The sequence below is a fragment of the Aethalodelphis obliquidens genome, unplaced genomic scaffold (assembly GCF_003676395.1).
Source record: "Aethalodelphis obliquidens isolate GAN/ISIS:26980383/991018 unplaced genomic scaffold, ASM367639v1 scaffold60, whole genome shotgun sequence".
In the NCBI taxonomy this organism is placed as follows: Eukaryota; Metazoa; Chordata; class Mammalia; order Artiodactyla; family Delphinidae; genus Aethalodelphis; species Aethalodelphis obliquidens.
Genome location: NW_020838004.1, coordinates 3,229,216 through 3,242,876, shown reverse-complemented (window position 1 = coordinate 3,242,876; position 13,661 = coordinate 3,229,216). Strand labels below are relative to the sequence as shown.

Below are 13,661 nucleotides of genomic sequence, written 5' to 3'. Positions count from 1 at the left end.
GGGACCATTTCTTACCAAGGTGCTTCCATAATGTCTCCGTCATCTTGTATTGCTGTAAAAAATGCGACAGGCTGGGTGGTTTAAATAACGGGCATTTATTTCTCAGGCTGGAGGTTGGAGATCAGGGTGGTGCCAGCCTGGTCAGGTCCTTGTTGAGGGCCCTCTTCCTGGTCATGTCCTCACATGGCTTTCCTTGGGGAGTGCATGCAGAGAGAGACCGTTTCCCCCTCTTATAAGGGCACAGATCCCATCCATAAGGGATGAGACCTAATCATGACATAATCATCTCCCAAGGGCCCTACCTCCTAATACCATCATGTTGGGGGTTAGGATTTCTACATACAAATTGGGAAGGGGATGCAGACATTCAGTCCATAATACATAGTATTCATTGGTGCATTGGGGAAACATTTATCAAGGACCTATTATGTACTAGGGACTGTGCTAAGCATTTGCCAAAGCAAAGATAAAAAATCATCAGGTCTGTTCTTCGGAAGCTAACAGTCCTATGAGGGTAATACCCAGGGAAGTCGATGAGTTATTACAAAATAACCAAGTCTACCTGGAATGACATATGCCATGCTAGCAGATCTGCGCAGTTTTTTACAGACTATTAACATATTTTACCTTAGATGCAATAAACCAGAGTGTTATGATCAGATAAAATCCTTAAATTAGTCCAGTGGTGGGTGTAGCATAATCAGAAATATATATTTGGTCTTTATTTCCAGTTCCTGACACAGAGCTCCTAAATCCTTTTGGAATTTCCTGAGTGATAAGGATGCTAGGATATTTTTTGTTCTAATGAGGTACTCTTGGTGGGGCCCCCAGATAGCTTCAGGATGGGGGCATGTTGCCAGAAAGACCAAATCTTGATTAGAAGCCTGTAAATTTCAGCCTCATTCCCCAGCCTCCGGGGAGGGGAGAGGGGCTAGAGATTGAGTCGATAACCCATCATGCCTACATGATGAATCATCCAGGAAAAAAAAAAAACCCTAAATAACAGGGTTTGGAGAGCTTCTGGTTCAGGGAACAGATCGAGGTACTGGGAGGATGGCATCCCCAGATAGGACATGAGAGCTACATGCACTGCCCTTCACTTTCAGGCCCTCTTCATCTCGTCCCTTTGGCTGTTCCTGAGTTCTAGCCTTTATAATAAGTTGATAATATAGCAAATGCACTGTCTTCCTGAGTTCTGTGAGCCGTTTTAGCAAAGTATCAAACCTGAGGGGGTGGTGGTGGGAACTCCCAACTTCTAGCTGGTCTGTCAGAAGTACAGATGCCTCAGGACTTGTGACTGGCGTCTGAAGTGAGGGCAGTCTTGTGCAACTGAACCCTTTAACTTGTGGGATCTGATGCTAACTCCAGGTTGGTAGTGTCAGAATTTAATTTACTGGTAGGACACCCAGGTGGTGCCTGGAGAATCAGAATTGGTCGTTGGTGTTGGAAAGCACCTCAGTGGCTTTCCAGCACCAACATAAATTTGTTCATCGTTAAACGCGATGAACATCAGAAGACACAAACTTTTCTGTCAAAAGTGGGTAGCCAACTCGAAAGCACATACAATTTTATTTTTTAAAAAAATAAATCTATTTATTTATTTATTTTTGGCTGTGTTGGGTCTTCGTTGCTGCGCGTGGGCTTTCTCTAGTTGTGGCGAGCAGGGGCTACTCTTCGTTGCGGTGTGCGGGCTTCTCACTGCAGTGGCTTCTCTTTGTTGCGGAGCATGGGCTCTAGGCGTGCAGGCTTCAGTAGTTGTGGCACACGGGTTCAATAGTTGTGGCTTTCGGGCTCTAGAGCTCAGGCTCAGTAGTCGTGGTGCACGGGCTTAGTTGCTCTGTGGCATGTGGGATCTTCCTGGACCAGGGATCAAACCCATGTCGCCTGCATTGGCAGGTGGATTCTCAACCACTGCGCCACCAGGGAAGTCCCACAATTTCATTTTTTATGAATTGTATTAAGATCAAAATAAGAGATGGGTGTTCAGACATTTTACCTTGTGTAACCTCGTGTCCAGATTCTTAAAATGCCCTCCTAACTCATCTCCCTGCTTCCACTCTTGTCCTGCTCTAATCTTTCTTCACTGAGCAGCCCGGGGATATTTTTGTTTTGTTTTGTTTTGTTTTGTTTGTGGTACGCGGGCCTCTCACTGTTGTGGCCTCTCCCGTTGTGGAGCACAGGCTCCGGACGCGCAGGCTCAGTGGCCATGGCTCACGGGCCCAGCCGCTCTGCGGCATGTGGGATCTTCCCGGACCGGGGCACGAACCCGTGTCCCCTGCATCGGCAGGTGGACTCTCAACCACTGTGCCACCAGGGAAGCCCCCGGGGATATTTTTAAAACAATAAATCAGACCATGTCACTTGATGTGCAAACTCCTCATCAATGACTTGCAGTTCTTTTTAGATTAAAACACAGATTTCCTACCACGGGCTGCAGTGACCTGCATGATCTACCTCCTAACTCTACAAACTCATATGATGATGATGATTGATAGACAGATAGCACTTATTGAGCATCTACTATGTACTCTACACCCTTTGTCTCACTGAATCATTTTGACCGCCCTAGCTCCCCTGCTCTGAAATTTACAAAGCAGCCACACTCTGCTCCTTTCTATTCCAAATACCCACAGAGCCCTGTCCCACCTCTGGACCTCAGCATTTTCTCTTGGTCCCAGAGGCTTTTGTTCCAGTTCTCATGGCTGGCTCATGTGCATCCAATCAGGAGTCTGTGCAAACGTCACCTCTTCAGAGAGACCGTCCTTGACTTAATCTAAGCAGCTCCCTCCCATTGTGAAATCCTTTCCTGTGATGACTTCTTGCTGATGAGGACTTATTGGAGCCTGCCATGGCTATGTTTATTTCTTTTCTTGTGTTCATTTGTTTTTCCACCTAGAACATTTTTTTTTCTCTAACAGCTCTTGATTTTAATACTGTTACTGGTTTTTCAACAGAATGAATACATTTAAAAATTCATAGCAAAATCCATACACCTGTGGTCAATTAATGACGACAATGGAGGCAATAATATATTAATACAATGGAGAAAAGAGTCTCCTCAACAAGTGGTGGTGGGAAAACTGGACAGCCATATGAAAATCAATATGAACACTCCGTCACACCATACACAAAAAAACTTCAAAATAGCTTAAATACCCAAGTATAAGACATGACACCACAAAACTCCCAGAAAATAACATAGGCAAAACACTCTCAGACATAAACTGTAGCAAAATGTTTTCTTAGATTAGTGTCCCAAGGCAAAAGAGATATAGAAGCAAAAATGAACAAATGGGACCTGACCTAAAAAAACTTAAAAGCTTTTGCACTGCACAGGAAACCACAAACAAAACGAAAAGGCAACCTAGGGAATGGGAGAAAATATCCGCAAATGATGTGACCCACAAGGGGCTAATATCCAAAATATACAAACAGCTCATACAACTCAATAAAACAAACAACCCAATCAAAAAATGGGCAGAAGACCCAAACAGACACCCCTCCAAAGATGACACACAGATGGCCAACAGGCACCTGGAAAGATCCTCAACATCAATAACCATTAGAGAAATGCAAATCAAAACCATCACGAGATATCACCCCACACCAGTCAAAATGCCACCATCAAAAAGTCCACAGACAATAAATCTGGATAGGGTGTGGGGAAAAGGGAACCCTCCCACACTGCTGGTGGGGATGTAAACTGGTGCAGCCCTCATGGAAAACTGCGTGGAGATCCCCCCAAAAAACAAAATTAGAGCCACCACACCCAGCAATTCCACCCCTTGGCATACATCCCCAAAAGATGAAAACTCTAATTCAAAAAGATACATGCACCCCAATGTTCATAGCAGCACCATCCACAAGAACCAAGACAGTGAAGCAGCCCAAGGGCCCATCAACAGATGACTGGCTTAGGAAGATGTGGCATATTTATATGCAATGGAATATGTACTACTCAGTCACAAAAAAGAACTAAATATTGCCATTTGCAGCAACATGGATGGACCCAGAGAATATCACACTAAGTGAAATAAGTCAAACAGAAAAAGACAAAGATTTCACTTATATGTGGAATCCAAAAAAATAATACAAATGAATCTACACAAAAAGCAGAAGAACTCACAGACAAAGAAAACAAACTTACGGTTCCCAAAGGCGAAAGGGAGGGGTGGTGGGATAAATTAGGAGTATGAGATTAACAGATACAAACTACTATACATAAAACAGATAAGCAACAACGATTTACTATATAGCACAGGGAACTATATTCAGTATCTTATAATAACCTATAATGGAAAATAATCTGAAAAAAATATATAACTGAATCTCTTTGCTGTACACCTGAAACTAACACAATATTGTAAATTAACTATATTTCAGTAAAAAAAAAAAAATATATATATATATATATTTAATGAACAATGCTATGACGCACCACACTTACCCCACCTCACTGTCTTGTTCTGCTCGGAGCATAGCAAGCCACTGCTGTTTATACACAGAAGATAGCCATTCTGAAGGTACTAGAGAATCTTGTTCGATAATTCTCGCGGAGGCCGAATCACTGATAATATACTGTAACCTTAAATGTCTGAATACTGACACAAATGGTTTTCCTTGCTCAGTTTCAAGGAAGGTCATACCTTCAAAATCTTTTCTCCTCTTAGAAAACTAGACATCTGTTTCAGTCCAAAGCTGTTTTAAAGATCCATTCCAAGAAAGCACAAGTTGAAGGAACATCCACTTTTTTTTTTTTTTTTGCGGTACGCGGGCCTCTCACTGCTGTGGCCTCTCCCGCTGCGGAGCACAGGCTCTGGACGCGCAGGCTCAGCGGCCATGGCTCACGTGAACAGCCGCTCCGCGGCATGTGGGATCTTCCCAGACCGGGGCACGAACCCGTGTCCCCTGCATCGGCAGGCAGACTCTCAACCACTGCACCACCATGGAAGCCCAGGAACATCCACTTTTTAAGGGCTGTGTATACATCCATCTCCACTTGCATCACAAATAAGTTAGATGAACCAATGAGTTGTTTCATGACATTTATACTGAGTTCTTTAAAAAGTTCAACATTCTGGTGAGTCATCAAATTGTTTAGAAGCCATTCAAGGCACTTTTTCTTTACAGAATCCAGTCCATAGGTCCCTGCCGATGTGTAATAGCCACATACGGGTTTTCACATTAATTGTTTCCTTCATTGTCTCACCACACTGCTGTATTAAACCATCCAACCGTAGCATACGAGCTGCTGCCAAAATGGCAATAACTCGACTGGGCTTTATTAAGACATCATCTCGATACAATGACCCAAATGTCACCTGCAGTGCTTCTATATCAATATTCTGGTCTGGAGTCTCCAGTTCAATAATATTCATGCTGGACTCCTTCCATGAACCACTGAACATACTAGGAAAGTAGCCAGATTGACATAAATACATTTGGTGTAAGCTCCACTCTTCTAGAGCACAAATCTTAATGTCACTGTTTTCACCATTTAAAAATAATGTTTGATAAATATATTTGGATGTACTCTTCAGTGTTTTCCTCCGAGGGGTGTTGAGGAGTCGCTGCTGCCCGTCCCCTTCCTGCTCATCCTCGTCTGTCTCGGAACCGGGGTGACAGCAGCAGAAGGCCCCGCTGCTCCGCTTGCGCTTGCGGCTGCCCGGACAGTAATAGAAGCCGTGCGCGGCCGCGTCGCCACCAGTCTCCGGCCTCCGGGCCGAGCCCCCAGCCCCAGAACCCAGCTCCTGCTGGGCTCGGGCTCGCCCCTGGTGGCGCAGCACTCGGCTGCTCAGCGAGCACATGGGTCACGGCTCGCAGGGACTTCAGAGAGCGCACCTCAGCGAGCCCGACGAAGGCGGTTTCCCGCCATGGCCCGGCCGCCACCGCCGGCCTCCACGTAGCCCGCGTGCCTACACCGCCACCTTCTCATGTGCAGCCCGGACCGTTGCAGAGGGCGCTGCTGCCTCCATCCTCCGCCCTGCTCCCCGTGTCTGCCTGCGCCGCGCGCCCGGACCGCAGGTGAACATTTTTTTTTGAATTTTAGTTTTTTTAATACAGCAGGTTCTTATTAGTTATCTATTTTATACATATTAGTGTATATATATGTCAAACCTATCTCCCAGTTCATCCCACCCACCCCCCCAATGTTTTGCCCCCTTGGTGCCCATATGTTTGTTCTCTACATCTGTATCTCTATTTCTGCCCTGCAAACTGGTTCATTTGTACCATTTTTCTAGATTCCACATGTATGCATTAATATACGATATTTGTTTTTCTTTCTGACTTACTTCACTCTGTATGACAGTCTCTAGGTCCATCCACGTCTGTACAAATGACCCAATTTCATTCCTTTTTATGGCTGAGTAATATTCCATTGTATATATGTACCACATCTTCTTTATCCATTCGTCTGTCGATGGGCATTTAGGTTGCTTCCATGACCTGGCTATTGTAAATAGTGCTGCAATGAACACTGGGGTGCGTGTGTCTTTGAATTATGGTTTTCTCAGGGTATATACCCAGTAGTGGGATTACTGGGTCATATGGTAATTCTATTTTTAGTTTTTTAAGGAACCTCCATACTGTTCTCCATAGTGGCTGTATCAATTTACATCCCACCAACAGTGCAAGAGGGTTCTCTTTTCTCCACACCCTCTCCAGCGTTTGTTGTTTGCAGATTTTCTGATGATGGCCATTCTGACTGGTGTGAGGTCATAACTAACTCATTGTAGTTTTTATTTGCATTTCTCTAATAATTAGTGATGTTGAGCAGCTTTTCATTTGCCTCTTGGCCATCTGTATGTCTTCTTTGGAAAAATGTCTATTTAGGTCTTCTGCCCACTTTTTGATCGGGTTGTTTGTTTTTTTGATACTGAGCTGCATGAGCTGTTTACATATTTTGGAGATTAATCCTTTGTCCGTTGCTTTGTTTGCAAATATTTTCTCTCATTCTGAGGGTTGTCTTTTTATCTTGTTTATAGTTTCCTTTGCTGTGCAAAAGCTTTTAAGTTTCATTAGGTCCCATTTGTTTAATTTTTTTTTATTTCCATTACTCTAGGAGGTGGGTCAAAAAAGATCTTGCTGTGATTTATGTCAAAGAGAGTTCTTCCTATGTTTTCCTATAAGAGATTTATAGTGTCCAGTCTTACATTTAGGACTCTCATCCATTTTGAGTTTATTTTTGTGTATGGTGTTAGGGAGTGTTCTAATTTCATTCTTTTACATGTAGCTGTCCAGTTTTCCCAGCACCACTTATTGAACAGACTGTCTTCTCTCCATTGTATATCCTTGTCTCCTTTGTCATAGATTAGTTGACCATAGGTGCGTGGGTTTATCTCTGGGCTTTCTATCCTGTTCCATTGATCTATATTTCTGTTTTTGTGCCAGTATCATACTCTCTTGGTTACTGTAGCTTTGTAGTATAGTCTGAAGTCAGGGAGTGTAATTCCTCCAGCTCTGTTTTTTTTCCCCCAAGATTGCTTTGGCTATTTGGGGTCTTTTGTGTCTCCACACAAATTTTAATATTTTTGTTCTAGTTCTGGAAAAAATGCCGTTGGTAATTTGATAGGGATTGCATCAAATCTGTAGATTGCTTTGGGTAGTATAGTCATTTCACAATATTGATTCTTCCAATCCAAGAACATGGTATATCTCTCCATCTGTTTGTGTTGTCTTTGATTTCTTTCATCAGTGTCTTATAGTTTTCTGAGTACAGGTCTTTGGCTCCCTAGGTAGGTTTATTCCTAGGTATTTTATTCTTTTTGTTGCAGTGGTAAATGGGAATGTTGCCTTAATTCCTCTTTCTGATCTTTCATTTTTAGCATATAGGTATGCAAGAGATTTCTGTGCATTAATTTTGTATCCTACAACTTTACCAAATTCATCGATTAGCTCTAGTAGTTTTCTGGTGGCATCTTTAGGATTCTCTATGTATAGTGTCATGTCATCTGCAAACCGTGACAGTTTTACTTCTTCTTTTCCAATTTGTATTCCTTTTATTTCTTTTCTCTGTTTGCCATGGCTAGGACTTCCAAAACTATGCTGAATAATAGTGGTGAGAGTGGACATCCTTGCCTTGTTCCTGATCTTAGAGGAAATGCTTTCAGTGTTTCACCATTCAGAATGATGTTTGCTTTGGGTTTGTCGTATATGGCCTTTATTATGTTGAGGCAGGTTTCCTCTATGGCCATTTTCTAGAGAGTTTTTATCATAAATGGGTGTTGAATTTTGTCAAAAGCTTTCTCTGCATCTATTGAGATGATCATATGGCTTTTCTTCTTCATTTTGTTAATATGGAGAATCACATTGATTGATTTGTGTATATTGAAGAATACTTGCATCACTGGGATAAATCCCACTTGGTCATGGTGTATGATCCTTTTAATGTGTTGTTGGATTCTGTTTGCTGGTATTTTGTTGAGGATTTTTCCATCTATAGTCATTAGTGATATTGTTCTGTAATTTTCTTTTTTGGTTGTATCTTTGTCTGGTTTTGGTATCAGGGTGGTGGTGGACTTGTAGATTGAGTTTGGGAGTATTCCTTCCTCTGCAATTTTTTGGAAGAGTTTGAGAAGGGTAGGTGTTAGCTCTTCTCTAAATGTTTGATAGAATTCACCTGTGAAGCCATCTGGTCCTGGACTTTTGTTTGTTGGGAGATTTTTAATCACAGTTTCAATTTCATTACTTTGTGATTGGTCTCTCCACCTAGAATATTTTGTAAGCTCTTTATGGCAGTTTCCTCATCAGTCTTGCCCGCTACTCTATCACCAATACCTAGTGTGTGCAAGGAACAGAGGATGTGCTCAATATTTATTTTAAAAAATTTTTATTGGAGTATAGTTGACTTACAATGTTGTGTTACTTTCTGCTGTACAGCACAGTGAATCAGTTATACATATACATATATCCACTCTTTTTTAGATTCTTTTCTCATATAGGTCATTACAGACTATTGAGTAGAGTTCCCTTTGATGTACAGCAGGTCCTTATTAGTCATCTATTTTACATATAGTAGTCTGTATATGTCAATCCCAATCCCCCATTTATCCCTCCCCACATTCCCCCCTGGTAAGCTCAATATGTATTTGGTGAATGATATCTTAAGAATATTAAGTAATAAATTCTAAAAAAATCCTATACATTTCTTTGTGAGTAGTGACCACCTAACCATGTCAATATTTGTAACTTAACATGCCTGGTTTTAGTACGGTCACTAGATAGGCATGCATTTGTTGCCTGAGTAGCCATACAAAAAGCAGGTCAGGTGAACCTTGGGGAAACATACCTAAGGGTTTCAGCTGTAACTGGATGATCAGGTGAGTACTGCCATGCAGGTAAGAGCAGAGACCTGTGAGAGGAAGGAGTGAGAGCTGTCTGGGGCTGTCAGAAAGTCAGCTGGTACGTGCTGTTTTGTTGGGGAGTGGTTTGGCGTGGGCTGGGCCTTGGGATAGAGGGTTAACGATGGAGGGGTGAGGAGTGGCAGGAGATTAGGTTGAAGGTTAGACCACAAACCATGGAGAAGGGTGCTGAATGCCATGCTAAAGAGGACGAACTTTGCGCTGGAAGCATGGTTGGCTGTGGAAGTGGGAGAGAGCTTAGGAAATCAGAGTGATTAGATTAATGCCACACAGGTGAGGGAACATGGATTAGAGAAAGCAGAGCCTGTGGGCAAGACATGAGGCCTGTGGTGCAGTAAGAATGAAGAGGATGCTGGGCATTGAGTTAATGTTCAAAGTGTTTGCTCAGTAAATGGCAGATGTTCAAAATATGCAAGATGAAATATACAACACGTCATGTGAACTGGTTAAAGGAAATCTGGGTGGTGCGATAGAGAGGCATATGCTTCTTTAACCCCAGTGTGACTGTTAATGTATAGACAAGCATTGTGTGTCCTTGAATGAAGGATTGTAGGTACAATTTGTAGGTAAGGCACAGCATTAAGAACTAGAAGGGCCTCAGAGTGGACCTGTGCCCTATTCTCATTCTCACCTGTGTAGCCTTGCTCTTTTTTTTTTTGTGGTATGCGGGCCTCTCACTGCTGTGGCCTCTCCCGTTGCGGAGCACAGGCTCCAGACGCACAGGCTCAGCGGCCATGGCTCGCGGGCCCCGCCGCTTCGCGGCATGTGGGATCTTCCCGGACCGGGGCACAAACCCGTGTTTCCTGAATCGTCAGGCGGACTCTCAACCACTGTGCCACCAGGGAAGCCCTAGCCTTGCTCTTTTCACCAGGGCTTTTTTCACATTCCCTGACTATGTCACATGCTTGCCACCTCCAGATTTTTGCCCCTGATGGTTTCTTTCCCCTATCCCTGCTGGCTGAGATCCTACTCATTTCTCTTGGCCAAGATACATAGTCATGTCTGATGCCTTCCTTACTTTCATTCAGATGAAATCCATTGCTCTGCTCTATGCTCCAGTGTCATTTGCATTGAGGTCTATTATGTGAATATGCACTGGGCACAATCTGTGGTGAGTAACAGGGTAGACTCTTTTTTAAATTGAAGTTTAGTTGATTTACAATATTGTGTGACTTTCAGATGTGCAGCATAGTGATTCAATATTTTTGCAGCTTATATTTCATTATAGGTTATTATAAGATAATGGGTATAATTCCCTGTACTGTACAGTAAATCGTTGTTGCTTACCTATTTTCTATATATAATAATATCTGTTGATCTCATGGCCCTAATTTGCCCCTCCCCCCTTCCCTTTCCCCTTTGGTCACCAAAGTTTGTGACTATAGTTTGTTTTCTATATCTGTGAATCTCTTTCTGTTTTGCATATACATTTATTTGCATTATTTTTTAGATTCCACATATAAGTGATATCATATAGTATTGATATTTGTCTTTCTTTGTCAGACTTATTTCACCAAGGATAATATTCTCTAGGTCCATCCAATTTGCTGCAAATGGCAGTATATCATTCTTTTTTATGGCTGAGTAATATTCCATTGTGTATATGTACCACATCTTCTTAATCCAGTTGTGTGTTGATGGGCACTTGTGTTGCTTCCATGTCTTGGCTATTGTAAATAGCGCTGCATCAATCTTTTCAAATTAGTGTCTTTATTTTTTCTGGATCTATACCCAAGAGTAGAATTGCTGGATCATATGGTAGTTCCATTTTTCATTTTTTAAGGAACCTCCATACTGTTTTCTATAGTGGCTGCAGGGTGGTCTCTTAAACCAGACTACCTATGTTTGCTCTTGACTAGCCAGGTAAGTGACTGAACCTGTGCTTTAGTTTCCTCATTTGTGAAATGAAGGTAATAATAGTATGAATAATACTATCCACTTGTAGGGTTGTTGGAAGGATCTTATGAGCTAATATGTATGAAATGCAAGAACAACCCCTGGCACATAGTAAGGCATTGAGTGTGTTAGCTACTTCCCTGCTTGACTGTGGGTTTCTGAGAGTAAGTGGTGTAGGTCTTACTCTTTTCTGTGACCCCAGAGCCTGGCCAATGGGTGGCTCACTGTGGTCCTCAGAGAGTGCTGCTGAGTGAATGGACGGCACAGGTGAGGAAACTGGGGCTCTGAGCAGTTAAGGGGCATGTCCACAGCCCCACGGGAGCATGCACGCAGGGCCTCCTGAGACCCAGGTCAGTGCTCTTAGGTTGGCCATTGAATTGGTCATGTATGAATGTGGAGTAAGCTATTCTGTCTGTGTGCCTTTAGCACAGAAGACTCAGTGCATTTAAACTCACTTTTCAAGTTGCCTTTTATGACATCTAGGAGAGCGACATTTACAGTTACAGAACATAAAAAAAAAGTGAATGTAAATGTAACCTTCCGAAATTACTGTGATTTAGGGAATGATAGGTGTTATTTTTTCACAAGCTTTATGTACTGTGAGTGCATGCTATAGAATAATCTGAACAACAGTTGCAAATAAGCCTGAAGAGTACTTATTTCTACGATAGGATATGATGGCAGTGTGTGCCTTATCTTTCAAACATTTGCAAAATGCGTGGCATTTCTAACAGTTTAAGTGTGAGATATTTCCTCACAATATTTATTGGCCTAAGACGCTGTGAAACAGAGGCATACGCGTGTTTTGGGGCCCTGATTCAGAACCTCCATTCCCTAAGTGTGTGCGCTAGGGAGAGGCAGGAGGGCAAGAGAGGGTCCAATTTCCTTCCCTCACAACGAAGACCTCTTGTCCTCTACCTGCAGGTGTCCCCTCTGCCCTGACTCTGGGTCCAGTTCTGGTTTGAGTGGGAATTTAAGGAACCCAGATCCATTGCAGGTTAGCTCTGCTGTTGGGCCTACTGATCTGGGTCCTGATGCCAGGTAAGGAAAACAAGTTATGGATTGCCTTATCTATGTCAGGCTCCTACATGCTTTATCTCACTTACTCTTCGTAAGAAAGCCACATGTGATGAAACAGGTGCCTAGAGAGGTTAAGTGACTTGACTTAACCAGGATTCAAAATCTGGTGCATGGTGGACACAACCCAAATGCCCATCAACTGGTGAATGGATTAACAAAATGTGGTATATCTGTACAATGGAATAGTATGCAGTCATTAAAAAAGTGAAGTACTGATACATGTTATGTGTGTATATATATATATATATATAAAATATATAACACCTATATTATAATATATATTAAATATATTAATATTGGTATACCTATATATCTTCTACCAATAGGAGACATATAAAATAAATTAATATATTATACACACATAATAAGGAATTAGCTCACATGGTTATGGAGGCTAATAAGTCCCAAGATCTTCAGCCTGCAAGCCAATACTCAGGAGAGCCAATGGTATAGTTCCAGTCCAAGTCCAAAGGCCTGAGAACTAGGAGAGCCAATGGTGTAAGCTCCAGTCTAAGTCCAAGTTCATGCTTGAAAACAGGCAGAGAGACAGAGAACAAATTTTCCCTTGCTCAGCATTTTTGTTCTCCTCAGCCCCTCAATGGATTGGATGAGGCCCACCCTCACTGGGGAGGGCAGTCAGCTTTACTCAGTCTACCAGTTCAGATGTTCATCTCATCCAGAAACACCTTCACAGACACACCCAGAATTAATGTTTAACCAAATATCTGGGCACCCCATGGCCCAGTCAAGTTGACACATGAAATTAACCATCACAGGTTACTCCATGGATGAAACTTGAAACCATTATGCCAAGTGAAAGAAGCCAGACACAAAAGGTTACCTGTTGTATGATTCCATTTATATAAAATGTCCAGAATAGACAAATGCAGAGAAACAGAAAGCAGATGAGTGGCAGCCAGGAACTGGTGGGCAGGTAGAATGTGAGTGACTGCCTAATGGGTATGGGTTTCTGTTGAGGGTGATGAAAATGTTCTGGAACTCGACAGTAGTGCTGGTGGCACAGCACTGTTAATGTAATTAATGCTACTGAATTGTACACTTTAAATCAGTTAAAAGGATAAATTTTATGTTCTGTGTATCCTGCCACAATTAAAAAACCAGCACATATATCTTTGAAGACCTTGTTATTCTCATACAGCAGGATGTGCTTCGGCTGCGTCCCTGATTCACAGTGATTTCTCTCTGGAGAAACTGCTTGGTCTTCCAGTCCCCCTACTGCAGGGGCTCCTTGCTTTTTAAGGCCACCCCTCCATGTCTCTCCTCTTCCTGCAACAGCCGGGTTGGAGCTTTGTCCTGGGGGGC

The 13,661-nt window shown here is 42.5% G+C and overlaps 1 protein-coding gene across 1 annotated transcript; it reads right to left on the bottom strand.

Moving 5' to 3' along the window:
• Positions 1 to 4,433: 4,433 nt before the first annotated feature.
• LOC113609991 (germ cell-less protein-like 1) lies at positions 4,434 to 5,807 on the bottom strand. The gene is given in 4 exon segments (XM_027087764.1): positions 4,434 to 4,746; position 4,927; positions 4,968 to 5,173; positions 5,175 to 5,807. Coding segments are annotated over 4 exon segments (1,143 nt in total). The 3' UTR covers positions 4,434 to 4,443.
• Between the last annotated feature and the right edge of the window lie 7,854 nt (positions 5,808 to 13,661).